General features: G+C 39.8%; 1 protein-coding gene across 4 annotated transcripts in view; it reads right to left on the bottom strand.

The window, feature by feature from the left end:
* The window catches only part of ITCH (itchy E3 ubiquitin protein ligase), a 65512-nt gene that overhangs the window by 45085 nt on the left and 804 nt on the right, over positions 1-19623 (bottom strand). For 2 of the 4 annotated variants that reach the window (XM_077335309.1, XM_077335310.1), the window contains exons 2-3: positions 7066-7156; positions 1368-1509 (exon numbers count right to left, since the gene is read on the bottom strand). In XM_077335309.1, the coding sequence (XP_077191424.1) occupies positions 1368-1509; positions 7066-7135 (212 nt within the window). In that variant the 5' untranslated portion in view covers positions 7136-7156. Of the gene's footprint in view, positions 1-1367; positions 1510-7065; positions 7157-11427; positions 11513-19598; positions 19621-19623 lie in introns of those variants that run through there. The other 2 variants (XM_077335308.1, XM_077335311.1) reach the window with 2 other exon arrangements.

The following is a 19623-nucleotide window of genomic DNA, read 5'->3' as shown; positions in this document are numbered from 1 at the left end:
AGAAATAAAAAACATAATGCAAACTTTGAAAGGAGCACTCTAGTTTATCTACATCCTTCTTCAATTGTGATGCCCACTTCAATTGTGGTGAGGTCTAACTAGAGCAGAGTAAAGTGGTACCATCACCTTGCAAGATCTGGACACTAAACTTTTTTTTTGATACAGTCCCAAATCCCATTTGCTTTTTTAGCCACCAACTGCTGACTCATGTTCAGTGTATGACCTACTAAGACCCTTAGATCTTTTTCACACATACTACTGCCAAGACAGGTCTCTCCAATCCTATAGTGATGCATTTGATTTTTCCTACCTAAATGCAGAACTTTACATTTATCACTACTGAAATTCATATTAGCCCAGTTTTCCACCCTGTCAAGAGAATCCTGTATTCTGATTCCATCTTCTGCAATGTTCCTACCCCACCCAGTTTAGTATCACCTGCAAATTTAATAAGCACCCCCTCTATTCCTTCATCCAAATCATTTATGAATATGTTGAACAACACAGGGCCCAGAACAGTTCCCTGAGGCTTTATAGGCTTTATTATAGCATTAATTGTTGCTAAAATTATTTACATTTGAACAAATAAATCTGTATGGTTTAAGGTTGCCACTCCCCAGCCTCTCTCCCATTTCAGGGCTCTCAGGAACTGGAGAAATTTGCCCATAAACCAGAGTGTTGCCCCCCCCCCCACCCCAAGTCCTGATGTGCCAATGTCACTTCTGGATGATGTAGCATCATCATGTTTATTTCCTACTTTTTCTCTCCTGGCTTACAGTAATTCCCCCACCACATCCCCCACCAGCTGGTCCAACTGATCTAGCAACCCTTCTATGGTTACAGCTTAATCCCCCCCCCCCATCTACCACAGGAAAAAACTCAAAGCTCACTTTTTATGATATAACAAGCATTTTATCTATTCTATAAAAGACAAAATATTTCAGTGTTCCCCAAATTTTAAAGTCTAAAAATGGGAGGGGGGGGATCTTGAAAAAACTTTTTTTCTGAATTGTTTTTCTTCAGATCCCTCACATTTCTAAAGCACCAGTTCATTTAAATCTGAATTTCACAGTTAAAGGTAAAGGTATCCCCTGTGTAAGCACCGAGTCATGTCTGACCCTTGGGGTGACGCCCTCCAGCGTTTTCATGGCAGACTCAATACGGGGTGGTTTGCCAGTGCCTTCCCCAGTCATGACCGTTTACCCCCCAGCAAGCTGGGTACTCATTTTACCGACCTCAGAAGGATGGAAGGCTGAGTCAACCTTGAGCCGGCTGCTGGGATTGAACTCCCAGCCTCATGGACAGACAGCTTCAGACAGTTAATGCCCTTAATAACCAAAGAAAGCAAAATGTGTTTCCAAACCTACACAGTAAGATGTTGTTTCCATTTCGGACTATTTGTATTGTTGCATTTTTCTGTCTTCTTTGACTGTCTATCTACAGATACTTCCACATAAGGGCTAGGTCCAAACCATTTGTTTTTGTTCTCCTTCAACTTTGCAGAAATAACTATTAAAGACAAACAAGAATAAAGTCTTAGTTTTTTCAGGAGTCAGCACAACTACCTAGTGTAGTAGAACTAGATTTTTAAGCAAAATGTATCTTATACATTTAAAGAAAAACAGTATGATGCAAAATTTGTTTCCAGACGCAGGAATGACATTGTATAAAAGATGTATATTTTCACTCAATCCACTGGATTAGATTCTACCAGCATTTCAATGGGCATAAAAGGGGACCATTTTGATGCCAAAAAGCTATGCTTGGGATCATAGAATCCACGTGGATAAAAAAGCCAAAATCCTGGTGGAAGACCTCCATCTTGCAGGCCCTGCAGAACTGAATCAGCTCCAGCAGGGCCCTCAGCTATCCTGGGAGCTTATTCCACCAGGCAAAGGCCAAGGCTCATCGAGGCCAGGCACTCTTCCTGTGGGCCAAGCATTTCTCACTCATTCACACCCACAGAGCGTAAAGTCCTGTGGGGGGAGGGATAAGGAGTAAGATGGTTCCTCAAATATATTGGGCCAAGACCACATATGGCCTTGAAGGTCAAAACCAAAACCATAAACCTGAAATGGTAATTCAACTGGTAACCAATGCAGCTTCCTCACTGGTGGCTAGATGTGGGCTCTCCATGGTGTTCCAGTGAGAATCCTAGCAGCTGCATTTTCTCTGTTTTAAGCAGAATCTGAACATGCCTGTCTTAGTTGTGTACTGCCTTTCCATACACACAGGCATCCCACTACACCATACCATCTGACCCACCATCCTTCCTAACAATGACATCTGCAGCACTCACTCAGAATCTTTACACCGCCCGTGGCGCCGCGGGCGCCACGGACTAAATAAAACAGTAAGCCCTTGGAAGGCGGGCTGTGTCCGGGATGAGGAAGGGTGCCGATTGGCCCCTTCCTCATGACAGACTATTGGAGGGACCAATCGGCAGGCGCGAAGCGCCTGCCGATTGGTCCCTCCGATTCCTTGCCGGAGCAACTGCGAGCCGCGCGTAGCGCAGCTCGCAGTTGCTCCAAGCCAGCCGGCCTCTAAGAACCTCTAAGCCAGTGGTCCCCAACCTTTATTAGGCTGGGGACCGGCAGGGCATCGGGCCGCGCCCGTGGGGGCCGCCCCCGCGGGGGCCGCGCCCACGCATCGGGCCGCGCCCGCGGATCGGGCCGCGCCCGCCGGCCGCGCCCGCGGATCGGGCCGCGCCCGCCGGCCGCGCCCGCGGATCGGGCCGCGCCCGCCGGCCGCACCCGCGGGCCACGCCCGCCGCCGCCCAGGGAGCCCCCGGCCTCTACAAACGCATCGCCGGCACAAGAAGATGGCCGCCGGCAAGAAGACCGCGCCAGGGAGCCGCCCGCCGAAGGAGCTGCCCACCGCAAAGGAGCTGCCTGCCGAGAAGGAGCCACCCAAGGAGCTGCCCGCCGCGAAGGAGCTGCCCGACGTCGCTACAGCCCTCTCACCGGTAAGCTACCTTTCCTCACCCTGCCCTCGCCAGTCCCTCGCTCTCCACCCCCCTGCTAGGGCCCATTGTATTTGGAATACAATGGGCTTTTTTACTAGTTAGATAATAAAGCCAACACTGTATGACTGTTTTACTAATATAGCTTCATCAGCATGACTTAATGCCAGTGGAAGTGCTGAGTCTCTCACTCTCAAAAGTGTTTGAGAAAATGGATTTCTACCACCCATGCCAGATTTAGTATCATGAAGTATGCGCTCTTGCTTACAGTTTATGGTGCAAGAAAAAAAAAACAATCCTTATCATTTAATTTCTCTTTCCAAAATACCACAGTTTTAACACTTCAGTTTTAACACTGTGGGGTAAAGTTTATTGATATAAACTGCCCCAAGCCCAATTGCAGTGAGGAACTGTTTATCGATTAAATAATAAAGTACAGGAAGGTAAGTCGCTAAGCTTAACTGTCCTCTAATTCCTCATTAGGATAATCTGCACCTGTGGATAAAGGCCAAGAAATCTTCCCATTCACACACTAGAAATGTCTTCTGCTCAGGCAAAGGGTGGTGGTGCCTTTTTACAGTATGGCCCCACAACATTCCCAAAGATACTGAACCCTGCCTCCCAGCAGAATTAGGAATTTGCAACAGGAAAAGTAGAAGTGAGAAGAAATCCAAGATTCAACCCCAGCACTCAGTCAATCACATTGCTTAATTACAGCACACACTGAAAGGCCAGTAGCACCTTAAAAACTAAGGCTGTATTAAGATAACAGGTTCATGATACTCATATGAACTAGAAATCCTCAGGCTCTCATGACCTGGCTGCAGAGCTTCAACTGAAGACTTCCTGACTTAAAGTGTTAGCTTTAGCTTCAAGTTGATGTGATGTCTTAATTTGGAATTTGTCTCATGCAGAATACCCAGCAGTTCCAAATCAGTTTAATCCTGCTTTAAAATATCAGTTACCCCAGGCATGGGGAGGGGCATCCACATTTTTAAGGTGCCCAATTTCAGATGTCACAACAAATGTTAAACTGAAGATCTCCCAAACCAGGAATTCTTCATTTCTGGCTCTGCACAGAAAGGGAAGATGGAGGTTTTTGGATCATGAACAAATTAGTTTGTTTATGATGTGTGAATACAGACTTGCTGTGACATAAGCTTTCACAGACTAAACTTGAGTTAATCAGATGTATAAACCATGTCTTCACACATACACTTCATGCAGTGGAGCCAGGAACACTTGTAACACAAAAAATCTTATTTTTTTAAAGTAAAACTAGGCTTTAGAGCAGTGGTCCCCAACCTTTTTATCACCGGGGACCACTCAACGCTTGACAATTTTACTGAGGCCCGGGGGGGGCATAGTTTACTCCTCTACTCTCAACCACTGCCCTAACGCTCTCTGATCACTATGGTAATGTTTAAACATCCCTTCAAAATAAGATACAGACACGCCACAACAATGAACATAAGGAACATTTTATTTTCATGGAAATTTTAACTCATGACAATGACAAATCAATGGGAACCCTAAGCTTGTTTCTCTGCAACGAGATAGTCCCATCTGGGAGTGATGGGAGACAATGACACTCGAAGTGTGTTGTAAAGGGCCGTGGGGGATGGAGAAGGTGTACTTCGCGGCCCACCTCCAATTAGTCGAGGGAGCACATGTGGTCCGCAGCCCACAGGTTGGAGATCGCTACTTTAGAGGGTTTTTCCCAGATGAAGACACTCCTGATCATATGCATAGCATCAAACCAAGAAAACCAGGAAAGTGCAGATACTCAGTAGGACAAAAGCAAGTTTATGCATTCTGGACCCTATATAGTTGAAATGGCCTACTGAATGCAGTTAGGGGAATTGTCATCTCCCCCCCCCCACCCGTTTCATCCACATCTCTGTCCTTAGCCAATGGGTTAGTCGAAGTAGATTTGCCTGTTCAAAATGATATAGGATTCTTCATCAATTTTTCATTAATCTGCCACTCACCACCTGATGGGTAAAAGCATTTGCTTAACTTAGTTATACAATTTTATTTTCATCCATGAATGGTTGGCTTTATCTTAACCTAGTGAGCCATTTCTCGATCTTTGTTCTGAAGTAACACTCATGTACATCACAGTAAGTCTAAAGTCTAACATGAATGATAGGAAGTAGGCTTCAATTTGTTTATTAACTATTTAACTATGGCAGTGCCTAATGGAAAAATTTCTTGCAAAGCAAGCCAGCTTTGTTTTTTTATTTCTGTGTTTAAAATTTCTATTTATTTGATTTCAATTTTTTACCTTTTAGAATTCATGCCTGCAAACAACTTCACCATTTAAATGCAGGTAGAAAAATGGCTAATGAATATTTTAAATAAATAATACAGGGCATGACTATAATTCCCTTCAAAATATATATGTCTTTATATTGACTATATACACTAAGCTAACTTCATACTTGCTATCCCCCTCGGCTTATAACACGGACGGATAGCTTCAAAGCAATTCTTATTCCTCCGCCCATTAAGCCTCCCTGCTGAAATAACACTGGATTCCAGTCTTTGCTTTAAATTCTAACATGATCTGCTGCTAACAAAACCAAATCAGTAATAACTATATCCAGTCCACAATGAACCATTATTTCATGGCATGACTGACAGCACTAATTGCTCAAGTGTCAAATGAAGTGGTCTTTTGTTAGTGTTACATGGAAGAGAGGCACTAAGGTACAGAAACAAAAAACAAATTGTGTAAATCTCTAGTTATTTTTCTTGTTTGTTATAGGTTAAGGAAAACTGCTGTGGACAGCTTTTTAAAAACATACTGTAAAAGCAATAAATAGCAGTTTGTACAATATATACTCTGAAATACATCAGGGATTAAATCACTTGGCTGTTTGCTGTTCTTCTTTGATATGTTTTAATCATCAATGTAATATCATTAATCTACAAATAGTAATACTACATTTTATAATAAGTACATTTTTATCAATGTATAAAACACTATTATACATCTCTTGGTTATTTCTAAATGAAAACAAAAATTCAGCCATTTTTTCCTAAAGGGGCCATATAAAAATGCCAATCAGCAAAATACATTGTTCTTCAATACAAAATATTTCAGCTCTTTCTCTATAACAGTAAAAGGTTTCTCTGGACACCACTTAATCTTTATATTCTCTGGCCTGACAACATTTTTTCTTTGCACTCTTCTTTGTTGTTGTTGTTAGGTGCGAAGTCGTGTCCGACCCATTGCGACCTCATGGACAATGATCCTCCAGGCCTTCCTGTCCTCTACCATTCCCCGGAGTCCATTTAAGCTCGCACCGACTGCTTCAGTGACTCCATCCAGCCACCTCATTCTCTGTCGTCACCTTCTTCTTCTGCCCTCAATCGCTCCCAGCATTAGGCTCTTCTCCAGGGAGTCCTTCCTTCTCATGAGGTGGCCGTTAAGACGTCTCTACCTATAAACCTCTCTGAAAATCCAAGTCTTACTGACACCACCACTTTTCTTTCTATGCTCTATAGTTTCTCTACACCCTTTACACTTTTTGCACCAGCCCAACTTTCTAAAAAACCCATGTTAATACCTGTCTTTTCCCACTCACAAATTTCTCTGTTACCCATCACGCAGTTTTTTCTGTGGATTGAATCACCTATTTTTTGTTCTATTTTTGCCCTCTTACCCTATTTTCTGAGGTCAGTGATAATAGCACAAGTAAATTCACAGGGACAAATGTCAACATACATATGGAATTTTAGAAGAAGGAACCATGAAAACATACAACAATGCAAATAACACTGCCTCTCTGCTGGGAGTGGGGAGAACAACAGTTTATGAGTAGATAACATTCTCTGTATGCAGGTCCCAGATCGAGCTCATAGTACCTCCAGTTAAGAAGCAGCTTAGGTAGCAAGAATGGGAAATGTCTCTGCCTAAAGTATAAATAATTTAATTCAGCATACTTGTATGCTTACCTCTCCTTCTGATAGGCCTCTGAAATTCCAATGAAGAGGTAGGAATGGGGTGTGTGTGTGTGCATGCATGCAATTCCTCCATGGACCAAAAACAGTTAAGTGTCCTGTGGGCCTTATATTATGCTATTCTAGGCACTTACCAGTGACCTGAAGTTGTGATTTCATAGTTAGTCCACTGACAGACTCTGATCTTGATCCATTGCCAGCCATACCACAGGAAGGTTCATGAACCTGAATGAAGCAATAAGAATGTCACTCTTGCTGAAGAGAGTAAAATTAAGAACAGTGACTGCATACCTTAATACAGTAACACCATTCCACATGACATCCAAACTGTATATTAAACAATTATCTGTTTCTTCAAGGAGCCCTGCTGGCACACATAATTCTCAACTACCCATTTACACAACAGCCCTTCTAAGGATTGGGAATTAACTTCTCTCCATAAGGGATTCCTGAATACACACTCAGATGTAGAAGATCCAAATCCCATTAATTATGTTGGGCTGGAATGGTTTCAGAAGGAATCCTAGAGAAGAAACCATGTACATTTGCTTTCAATCCTGGGCGGGTCCACACTGGCAGAGCTCCAGCCAACCAGTGACAAGTAAAGGCAGCTTTATTTCAAATAGACTGCAATTTTGGCAACAAAAGAATCAATGCTATGGATTATAATCTGCCCCAAATTTTCAGAGCAAACAGCCAGATTGCTGTCTCCATTTCTTAATCAGGACAACATCTCTTCAGAAGCTAAGACATCTGAGATAAATAAATTCTGTGTGTGGCAACATTTCTGGCAGCTATTGTTAAATTACATGATAACTTTTGTAGTAATTTTTAGGCTTTCATTTTGTGGGGTGAGGGTCTGCTGTTTATCACTCTGGTTGTTAAAACAGTAATCAAGAAGTAATCTGGACACAAACACTGTCATACGGGCACACAATAAGAAATTGAAGAGTTGGTTTTCATACCCTGCTTTTCACTACCTAAACAAATAAAGCAGCTTACAATTGCCTTCCCTTGCTCTCCCCACAACAGACAGCCTATGAGATACAGAGCTCTTACAGAGCTGTGAGATACAGAGAGCTCTTACAGAATTGCTCTATGAGAACAGCTATAACAGGACTGTGACAACCAAGGTCACCCAGCTGGCTGCATGTGGAGGAGTGGGCAATTAAACCTGGCTCACCAGATTAGAAGCAGTCCCTCTTACCACTACACCAAGGAGGACTACCAGCATATTTGGATTACAAGTTACAAACTTAACACTGAAGCAACTACTGGACTAAAGTGCTAATGCATTCAAATTTTGTTCTACCAAAAACACTGCATTCTTTAATAATATATCGTTAAACACATTATAGCACATTACTTGCCAATATATTCATACTTAAGCAGTAAATATTCATGAAAATATGCTGTATATATCTATACTAAACACAGGAATTACCATTATCAAATGCTATAAACATGTTTTATATAAAAAAATTCACACTATACATTTTAATTTAAGCCCTGCTGTAAAAAAGTAATTCATTCCAATAGGCGGGAAAATCAGCATTATTTTTCAATGCTCCTCCATATTTCTCAATTTTCTCAGAATTTTTCAAATTATACATTTGGAGTAGGTAAAACTTTCTTTGTCTCTTAAGGTATTATACTTGCATCAAAAGTTTCTTTGTTCAATGTTTGCCTAACTGTCCCAACTGGAAAAACAAAAAGAAACCTCCCACAAAGTTCCCCTACCCCCTCAAACATTTCTGGCCTGTTAGTTTTTATACCCTACTTTTCACTACCCAAGGGAATCCAAAAGTGGCTTACAACTGCTGTCCCTTCCTCTCCTCACAACCCCTGAAGTAGCAGGAGCTAAAAGAGCTCTAACAGAACTGCTCTGTGAGAACAGTTGACTGCATGTGGAGGGGTGGGGAATCAAACCTGGCTTTCCAGGGCTGAATCTGCACAGAGCTTTTATTCCAATCCCAGGTCAATTCAATCCCTGCTGTCTCCACTGAATATGATTTCCAATTTCATTTTGTTCAATTTAAATTTTTCCTCTGCAACAAGCATGATAGATCCAGATACCTTTTCCTTGCGATATCCTAGAGTGGATATAACCCTCAATATTTGAAAGAAAAAAAAAGCATGAGAAAACATGCAATTCTCTGCTTGCTGATGAGCTTCCATGGTAGAAAAACCCTGATTGGCCAAGGCTTCAGTTCAAAGGCTTCCTCCTTCCCAGGCTACAAGCTTGCCTTAAAGGGGAAGCCCTAAGTTCTCTGCTGTCTCCAACCCTCTCCCCCCCCTTCAAGAAAAGAAAGAGGCTCCTGCTGCGATTGCCCCCCTTCTGAGCTTCCCTAACCACGTGCAAAACACTTTTATGTTTCAATGGGGGGGGGGGGGAGGAAGACCGTTCAAATCGATCTGGATTCAGCAGGATCCACAACAGAATAAACAAAGTAAGTACAGATTCATCCCAGGTTAGAACCTGCTGTTCTTAACCACTACACCAAGCTAATCACTATCCAAGTCTATTAACCGATGATATTCAATTAATTTGATACCAGATGCATGTTTTTTTATTCCAAATAATCCAACGGTCTTGGAAAGCATAAAACATAAAACTGACCTTTAATTCCACCCTGAAACCATTGCATCCCACAGCCAGCTTTATGAATTTGATACCAACTTCTGGTTGCCCCCTCCCCCACAGTCTCATTTTTTCCATTATAAGCTTTTCTAAAAAGAAAACCAACAAAACCCCAACTTGTTCTGCATTCTGGATATTCTTCAAGTTTTGAGAGAGTAAATAAAACAGATTTTGCATTAAATATAATCAGCATAGTTGTGAAACAAGTTACTCACTACAGAAAACCAGCTCATGTGACTGAAGCACTTCATAGTGCACAAATTGACACTTGATAGCATTTGACAGGGTTTTTCCAAAACGACATATGTGAGAATTCTTGCAAACCACACAGTCTGCACATTTAACCAAAATGTTGAATAGGTCCCAAATAACTAGTACTGTTCACAAACAATTAGACTGGAACACCTGAAATCTGGATGGAAGATAACTAGAATTCTTTCTAGTTCAAGGTAATTCACATGCATTTCTATAGGATTGCCAACATGCAGCTGGTAGCTAAAAGTCTCCCACTATTACATTTGGGCTCCAGACAGCAGAGATCAGCTCACATGGAGAAAACAGCTGCTTTGGAAAATAGATTCTATGGCATTATAGCCCACTGAAGTCCATTCCCTCTCCAAGCCCTACCTTTCCCCAAGACCTCGGACTCTACCTCCCAGGTCTTTCTTGGCAATTCTAATTTCTTACAAAGTGAAGAACAGGGCTTGTAATAGACTTTCCAATTTTATAATTATCACAGTGGGATCAATAAGCAGCTAGCACTTTCAGGCAGACAAGAATTAATAATTCAAACATTTTTCTAGGTGAGGTCAGCAGTGGTTTTATTCCTTCTGGAAATCTTTAACTTTAGGAAGTATGCTTTATGACCAGGAACCTCTCAGAACCCGGTATATCAGCTGTATGCACTTTCATCTCAGTATGCACTTTCATCTCAGTATGTACTTCCTTCCTCACTGGAAGGGAAAATGCTAACTCCTTGAATTATGAAAATTATAAATTATGTGGAAGGGGAGTAGAGGAAGCTCAATGTCAGAAATTCACTACTTTTCTTCATCACTTTAGCGTCTACATGAAAATAAACTCAGAGCTCATATACACGAAGTAACTATTGTTTCAACAGATGTTCTGACAACATTTAGACTGAAATTTCTTCTCCCTGTATCTGGAGATTACAATAAAATTTCTGTCAGTAAAGAACTGCAGATCCAATCTATACTACAAACTAATACAGGAGTAAAGAGCATTGAGTAACAGGTAATCCTGTGAACTTTTGGTATGAGAAACCAGTGTCACTAATTATTTTACAGAAATGTACTACATATATCCTAAGGCTCTAAAACAGAAGGGAAATGACTTAACACATGAGGCTGCCCAAGGTCAATACTATCCAGTCATACTGACAGCAGTTCTCCAGGATCTCAGTCTGAGAAGTCTTTCATATAGTCTATTAAATCCCTCTTTTAACTGGTCATGCCGGGGATTGAACTTGGAAACTTCTGCATGCCAAGCAGATGCTCTACCACTTAATCATGGCTTCTACTGAAGGCAGCAGAGGACCAAGTGAGAAATAGAGACTTTCCCTAATCCAGCAGAAAAACTAACCCTTTTTATCTCCACTAGGGTTGGGTGCTTCGGTGTCTGAAGTGGCGCTCGAAGCAGCCAGCATTACGGCATGGGGGGTGGGGGAGTGGAGGTGCGGGTGCCAGTGCACCAGTCAGTGTACACACGCAGGCACAGAGCGCACGACCAGTGCGCCGCCGCCTCCTCTTCCATGCTGCAATGCTGGCTGCCTCGGGCATGAACAGCTGCTTTGGATGTCAAAGTGCCCAACCCTAACCTCATCACAGAAACTAACCTTGTCCATAGGACCTCGTTCCTCCACAGAACTCAAAGCAGGGTAAACAGTACTCTTCTCCTCCATTTTTATCTTCCCAACAGCCCTGTCGACACAAGAACATGAATGGCCTCAAGTTATCCAGCAAACTTCATGGCAACATGGAGATTACAAGAAACTAATGTTTTTTGTCAGTTGTTGACTCTTAGCCAGTCTCCCCACAAGTGCAGTATAGAGGCCAAATATCAAATTAGAAACTCCTTGCACATATATTATTTCTATAAGGAACTTGCTTGATGACGTCTGGAAAAAACACTCCCCCCCCCCCAAACTGTAAACCTTCACTCACCCCTGGAATAACAGGGTTGCTGTGAAGATTACAAGATAGAAATCCCCTGTGAAGCACTTCAAACACCCTAAAATGCTATATAAAAGTTTTTATTTTCTTGACAGTCCCCTTTCAAGTATATTCTTGCTTCTGTTCACTTGGAAAGACTTTTAAGCACTACCAAGCCACAAAGAAATGTGGCCAATCTGAATTACTACATGATACAATGTCTACTTTGAAATGCTATAAACAAACCAGAATATGCATCAAGCATCTATTTTAGAGGCAGAAAAAGAGATTCCCTTGTATTTTAGTGTTTCTTCCAAACACAATATCCTAGGTTTTATGTTTATAGTAAATACCAAAGGCTGAGGGAAAAAGTAATTAACATTCTGCTTCTTATATATTATTGAAGAATTTGCAAGTAGAAAATACCCATTTACTGTATTAACACCAAAGCTGCATTTAAAGGCTATGTACAAGTTTTTGCACATGTACTAGAAGCTCCTCTACCCCCTCAAATCCACCCCTGAAAGTCTTGATAGTGTCCAGATCAGCATCTGATCCTGGAAGAAGGAATGTTCACAGACCCTGGGTGGATACATGGCTCTTGGGATTATGATCTAACTGTGTATAAAGAAACAGTGTGGGAGAGGGGAGAGAAGACCTGTGCACACTAGAGGTTTTATACACCATAACAACTTACACTGTCAAAACAAACAAAAGTTAGCCTCTTCAGCACTGGGTGTGGCTGCACTATCAATATCAAAGCAAGCTCCTGATGCACTCATAGTTCTTCCTCCCATACTCATTGCTTTGAATCAATATTCAAACTGAATAAGCTCTTACGCTGAAAACCTAGATGAGTCAAGATGTAAAATATATCCTCATGTAACAGTATCCAAGGTAGAATCTTGAATGCTTAATTGCTCGAGGCAATTTAAACTGTATTTGTAATGCTGCCGAGTTGTAACCCTTTAATCTTATAAATTAAGATTAAAAATATTGTTTTGCTGTTTGGTCATTATCTTTCTCTTCAAGTCAGTTTTATCAAGAGTCTTTGTAATTTAGGGCAACTTTCTGTGTAGAACATATGGAAATGTGCACAAGGCTTTAATGAACAAAATCATATGCTCTAGAGAAATATATACCTTTTTAAATTTAAATTTGGTGTCAGTACAAATACTACACAGTTGTGTAGAAGAGTTAAATGGCACAGAGTAGTAGGTGACTAAGATGCAAAGCAGCTGATAAATACCTATTAACCTACAAGCACTTATCATTACTGGCTAAGTTTCTGTGATCTCATGGAAGCATATAGGAAAGATTGTGGACTTCAACACATTGAAATAAATTCACCGTAACTGTTACTTGAGTTGCTGCGATATTAAGGTGTATCTTCTAACACTGTAAATTGCTAATACACTGCCAGTCACAAAAGCCTAAGGAGAAAAAATGTAAAAGAGAGGCATGAAAGGCAATATTTCCCATTAATTCTGCTTCCTTGGGAAGATCATTATGTTTTTATTGCCTAACTGGAAGAAAAGGAGGGTGCAGTTTATGATAGTGGGATGGCTCAAACCATTTTCCATTTACCATGTTTAGCTGTACCTAGAAAAGACTAGAAAACATCCCAAGTGCTCAGAGGACAGAAAGCATTTTAGCCATGCAATGGAAGTATATGCAACAGGCACAGCTATCTCAATGTATAAGAAAGAGAAAAGGAAATTAATCAGTTTGGAAGGGCGGTATAAAAATCAAATAAACAAACAGAACACTAAGAACAAGAAGTCTTCCAGCAACAAGACTCCCATGTTTCATTGGACAAGCAGGGTGCACATAAAAGTTAAAAGAAAAACATGAAATAAATCAAGCTTAAGAGTATCTGTAACATTGCTATGAACAGATGTTTGATTCCACTGTGGAAGCCAAGCAGGTGAAGCTCTGGGCACTGTATCATCTCAGAACACATAAACTGCTCTGCGCTACTAGCAAGAAGAATGGGGTACAACTGTAACAAATAATACACTATCTGCTCCTAGATCACTATAACTGCACTGAAATTATTTTGTTTTTCTAAACACAGAGACTATCAAAAATGCAGATAACTTTTATTAACTACAGTGAACATAACTGGAAAGCCTGCACATACAGGCAGAACTACATTTTTCCTCATAATCACAATGAGAATTATGTAATGTTGCTCTAAAAGTTGACTTTGCATCCAAGCCTGGAGAGAGCAAGCTTCCATTGTTCTTAAGTACCCTTTGTATTTAAGGTGCTATCACTTATTTAAAGCTCTGAATTTAAAGAAACATGATAATTACTCCCAGTTCATTTACAACAAAATGCTCTCCAAAACATACAATTTTAGCCAAATGCAGACTGAGTTCTTCATCAAAAGACAATTCTGCAATCTAATGGCCTTAGGTGAATTCTCATATGATGCTTGAGAATTTAACGGTACTCAGCATGGGCATAGTCTTTTCTCCTACAATTATATTATTGAAAGCCAAGAAGCTATTTTGATTATGACACACTAGATTGCAGTCCAAAGACCACTGCTCTTTGGCAACTGGAACTGCATTTAGCATTTTTAGACATACAAATAGTAAATGCATTCCATATCTGATATAAGCACCAACAGGTGCTCTATTTAGGTTGGCATATAATTACAAGTCCTTTGTACATTCTGTGGGTCTATAATGAGCATGAGAATGTAAACTTGGCAATGATTTGATTGTTCTGGACAAGTTCCTAGTGACAAAACCTATTATTGTAACTAGCATCTCCTGGCAGTTTCTGGAGCAGGGCTAAATACTTCATTAATTAAAAATATCCACAGTATTAGAAGAAATTAAACCAAGTTTCACAAGATTTTACCTAAAAGTTAAGACACTCTCATGTTTCAAAAAAAGACACCTTTTCAATATAATATAGAACATGTTATGGCATATAAACTTTTCTGTACCTTGCCCTCAAGGACCCATTTCCAATATATCAATATGAGCATACAATTATAAAAATTAAACTGGGAGATCAGTTTGCAATTCGTGATACCACAACTGAAAAATTAAAAACCTCAACTTGGAAGCTAATTTTCTAAAGCAGTCCCAATTATCATTAATTTACTTGAAACATTCTAGTCTTTAGCCAACCTACTGTGGTTATCAGGCACAGAACCACTAACATATACAGCTACAGACAGCTGGCTCTTCACTCTGAGGAAATTCAAAGAACTCACTGACTCCTAATTCAGTATAGGCTGCTTCAATGTAACACATTACTTTCTTTATTTTGCCTATCTTATTGATAAATGCAACTGAAATTCCAAAAGTTTATCTCAAAAGGTAAGATTTCAGCCACACACCTGATAGATACTCACTTTCCACAGTTAACAGATGTTTCGTGCCTGATCATCACTGTCATCTCAAATATATCTAGGCACCTAGTTTTGCTATAATTTACAGGGATGAGGACACCTCTTACTGCCTGCTCCACTCACCAATGTAATAAGAGCAGAGCCCTGAGTGGAAAGCCAGCACAGAAATATTTTTAAAATACAGTAAACATTATTTAAAATATCTATGAGTCTTCTTTTCTAAGAATATCAATTGTGAATTATTTAAGCCTGAGTTACTGAATAAAAGAAAGATTTCAGTTCTTCAGTTTCCTAACTATACACTCACTGTTTCATACTGCATATAACTCCTTTTACTGTTATTTAATCCAGACCATTAATTCTTCTTAAAATTGTTACTTTATGTATAAACATATACTGTAGAAGTGAAGAAAACCCATTCTTCTACCCTGTCTCAGAAATACTTCAAGAGATTAAAGGTATTAAGGGGTAACAATTATGTTAATTTAGGCACTTAGCTACCGCACTTGTAATCTTTTAATGCAGAAGCAATGTGCATGCAAGCCTGAGATGGTGCTGCAGGTCACAACACTAACATTTTCAAGCTATATTCTGTTTCACTAGGAAAGGAGTTCCCAGTGCTGATAAAAGGCTTTTCCATTCACAGAATGGAATACGGAAGCAAACTGATACACATATTTAGCAAGAGCTAGTGACTTATCTTTAAAAGTGAGTTTAAAGTCTCTCCGCAAACATCAATTAATAAACATCCACACAACTATAAAATCCTAAACTCTTTAGTCACATTTTGCAGACTAGGAATGATTCTCCCACTTTTACCATCAAACAAAAATTTCCTTGTTCCTATAATGGAGAAAGTGCACATGGGTCAAAGCTTCAGAATTTTGTTATAGAACTGCATACCTATTATGTCATGCCCTAGATTGAACATGAAGAAATGTACATTTGTCAGGTTATCTGCAAACTCTGAATTTACCGTATTTGCCGGCGTATAAGACGACCCCCCAACATTTTCACTCAAAATATAAAGTTTGTTACATAACAGTACAGTACTATGGGCAGCTATGTCTATCCCAGCTGAAGTGCACCCGGCGTATAAGACGACCCCCCCATTTGGAGGCATATTTTTCAGGGGGAAAAAGTAGTCTTATACGCCAGCAAATACTGTAGATTTAAAAATAACAGCTTGTACTTCAAACTGTGTGTTTCAGCATCCTAAGTATACAGAACAAGCAAATGTTCAAGAAAACCCTTAAACGTTATACTTCACCAAAAATGAATAATATATCCACATTATAAATAGACTAGCAAGCTGTTTCCTTAAAGTCTCAGTATACTAATATATATATATACACACTAATATATTATCATAGTACAGATGTTCTTTCCCATAACAATATGCAAAATCACTCACTGCTTTCTTATTTTGTGTATGTAAACAAATTTAACAAATCCTGACAGTTGCTGCCTTCTTTCACAAAGAATTGTGTTCTCTCTTGAAGAGCTTCACCTTGAAAAGTAGTGTTTCAACCTTTGTTAATAAAAGATTAAGAACTGACATTAAAGTCAAGGGAGGACTCCCCCATTTAATACATCTGGAAACAATCTTCTCAAAAATATTAGTATATCTACTGAATGTTGGCATTCACATGTGTTCAACAATTAGAGAAAAACAAATGAGGGGGAACCATGTACTCAAAGTTGGGGGGGGAGGAAATCTTGCTTTTCAGCATACTTCATTTAGGAACATTTTAGAAAGGCTCCCTGAAGGTAAATGCAAAACAACTCCAAGTGGAGAAAGGCCCTCCTATTCCCACTCATTCATATATATATATATAGAGAGAGAGAGAGCCCTACTTAATAAGGGATTCATAGATACCCTTCACATGCGTAATATTTCTTGCTAGAGTTTCTAAATGAAGACAACAGACAACCCCCAAATTCACGCCAAAGCTTTTCATAATGTGATCACACCATGGTTATGCAACAGTGCACAGCTAACATTTTAGTGACCCGAGCCTTCGTAGAGGAAGTAACTGTTGCAGTAATGAAAGTGGCAAACAGGTATGTATAGTCTCTATTTGTCAGACAACATGCAACTTTTACAGTCTAACATTTCTATGCCCAGCAAACTTGAATGTATGCTACACTCTACATAGTGCTTTGTAAACCTTTATATCCTTGGCCTATCCAGTCAACTACCCCTAAAGTAGTGTTTCACTAATTTACCTATGCTACTTTCCCCCTAATAAACAGCTGCTGCTCATATGGAGCACAGCAATACAGCATACAGTATTTCGTATCAATTTGCTACTTGTCAGCTCTCGGCCAGAGGTCTTTCTCTCCTCTGATCCCACAATTGTTGAACAGAGGTGCTGGGAATTGCTACAGTATGTTCTTGAAATATAATTTGATAATGTCCACCTCCATATGTGTAATGAACTACTGTACTGTTTTATTAGTGTAAGACATATTGCTTTTATCAGATGTCTTCCTCTGACAGAAATAAGAAAACACTTAGAACTGCAGTATAAACCTAGAACTTAAATAAACAAAAATGGAAGCCACTTGAGAACCCACTTTCATACACAAATGAGACTTTAATTTGTACTAGCACTTAATTTTAATGCATCTAGAAACAAATAACACAAAATAAGGCTTTCCCTGCAATCCTAAACAAAGTCAATATCAATGGACTTACGATGGCTACAGTGGCATTCTTATGGCTTAACAAATTAACTTGTAGGAAAACAATTTATTTTTATTATTTATTTACTAGACCTTTATACCATCCATCCTGGCAAACCAGCTCTGGGAAGCACACAACATAAGATAAAAATACATAAGAATAACATTTTAAAATTATGTCATAACATTAAATTAACAGTAAACGCCTTGTAGTTGTAAAATAACTTGCATAATCTTCTCTGCATTTAAGCCACGTGCTGCTTAATCTCCAGAATGCTTCAGAAATACCTCTTTGTTGTTTTCCACTATATCTCCTCCCATTTGTTCACATTTTCAAGCAGAAATACTAAGTAACAAACCACCTGAAATACAGTTCAATTTCTTAATAGCCAACATTGTTAAGAAGTTGTTTTTGCCCAGGCTATCATTGTGCAAGTTGCAAGAAAGCAAACAGCCACTAACACCAGATTTGTTTTTAACCTATGCTGTTCAGGTACAAACATTTCTCCAAGATAAAAAAGAAGCTGCAAAGATAATCTCACTTCTTCATAACCTCCTTAGTTCTGAGATCCACCAGCTCTCACAATTATTTTCCAGACACTTATGGATGGAACTACAATTTATCACCTCAGGATATTTCACACATGGACTTGCAATACTCTCTCTTTCCAACAGCATTTGCAGTTTCTGGGGTCCTAGGAGACCAAGGCAGCAATGTTCACAACAACCGTGAGTGCATGAGTGGCACAAATTCACCCAGCTAGTTTCATGCCAAAGTGGAGATGTGAACCTGTGTCTTTTAACTCATCTTACTACTACACCACACTGGCTCTGTTAAAAAAAAAACAAAAACAAAAAACCACACCTCTTGAAGCTCAATTACATACTAATCAAATGGAATGGGAAAGGAACAGAACAAACTGTAAAGAGAATATTTCAAATAGTCTACTTGAATACACATATCCTTGGAAATTAAATTCTACTGTGTTGGGGTCTTTCTTTTGAGTACACAGGCCTACAGCCTTACAGCCCAGTATGAACTAGGCAAGATAAGATCTGTGATTTAACAGAGCTTATGCACCCTTAAACTCAGGTTAAAGTCGGCTCTACTGAGATCAATGATATCAATGTTTTTCTGTTGCTGCAGCCATGGATAATAAATAAAACATACATACATATAATACTAGAGTATAAATTCACCCCCACAGAGGGCTGTTTCTTCTCCAATCCAATTGCTGTTTTTACATAATTTTCAAGTTTTAGACAGTTAAAATAATTTCACAAAGCATTTAAGCATTTTCATAAGTCTCAAAAGAAGGGGAGTAAGCAATTCAAGGGCTTTGAGAACAAGGACTGACCCTGCCCTAAAAAGTTCTCCTTGGTGGGAATTTTGAGGGGGCGGGGGGAATCCAAAGGAACCATAGCTTTGAAATACCTTTCTTAACACTTTCACAACAATCTAGAGGTAGAATCACCCTTCAAATCACAGTCTCACACCAGCCACATGTACTCTTTTACAGGAGCAAAGACCCCCCCCCACCCTGAAGTATTTGTAAATACACAGATCTACAGGCAAACAAGTGACAGAATCCACTTATCTGCACATACATAGTTTCATAGCTTTCCGCTGAACCTCCCACCATCTACTCTTTGTGCCTACCTGGCCCCTTTCCAAACAAAGGAAAGTGGCTTCCCAGTAACAAACAAAAACAGTTGCCAATTACTCCATCACACAAAGCGGCACAAATAAAGGCAACCTCACTGAGGGATGACATTCCGCTAGACAAAACACACCTTGAAACTTCGACGACGTCAGATT

This window comes from Paroedura picta, chromosome 4 (genome assembly GCF_049243985.1).
Source record: "Paroedura picta isolate Pp20150507F chromosome 4, Ppicta_v3.0, whole genome shotgun sequence".
NCBI lineage: Eukaryota > Metazoa > Chordata > Lepidosauria > Squamata > Gekkonidae > Paroedura > Paroedura picta.
Note: the sequence above shows the minus strand (reverse complement) of the source record. Positions and strands in the feature narration are given on the sequence as shown.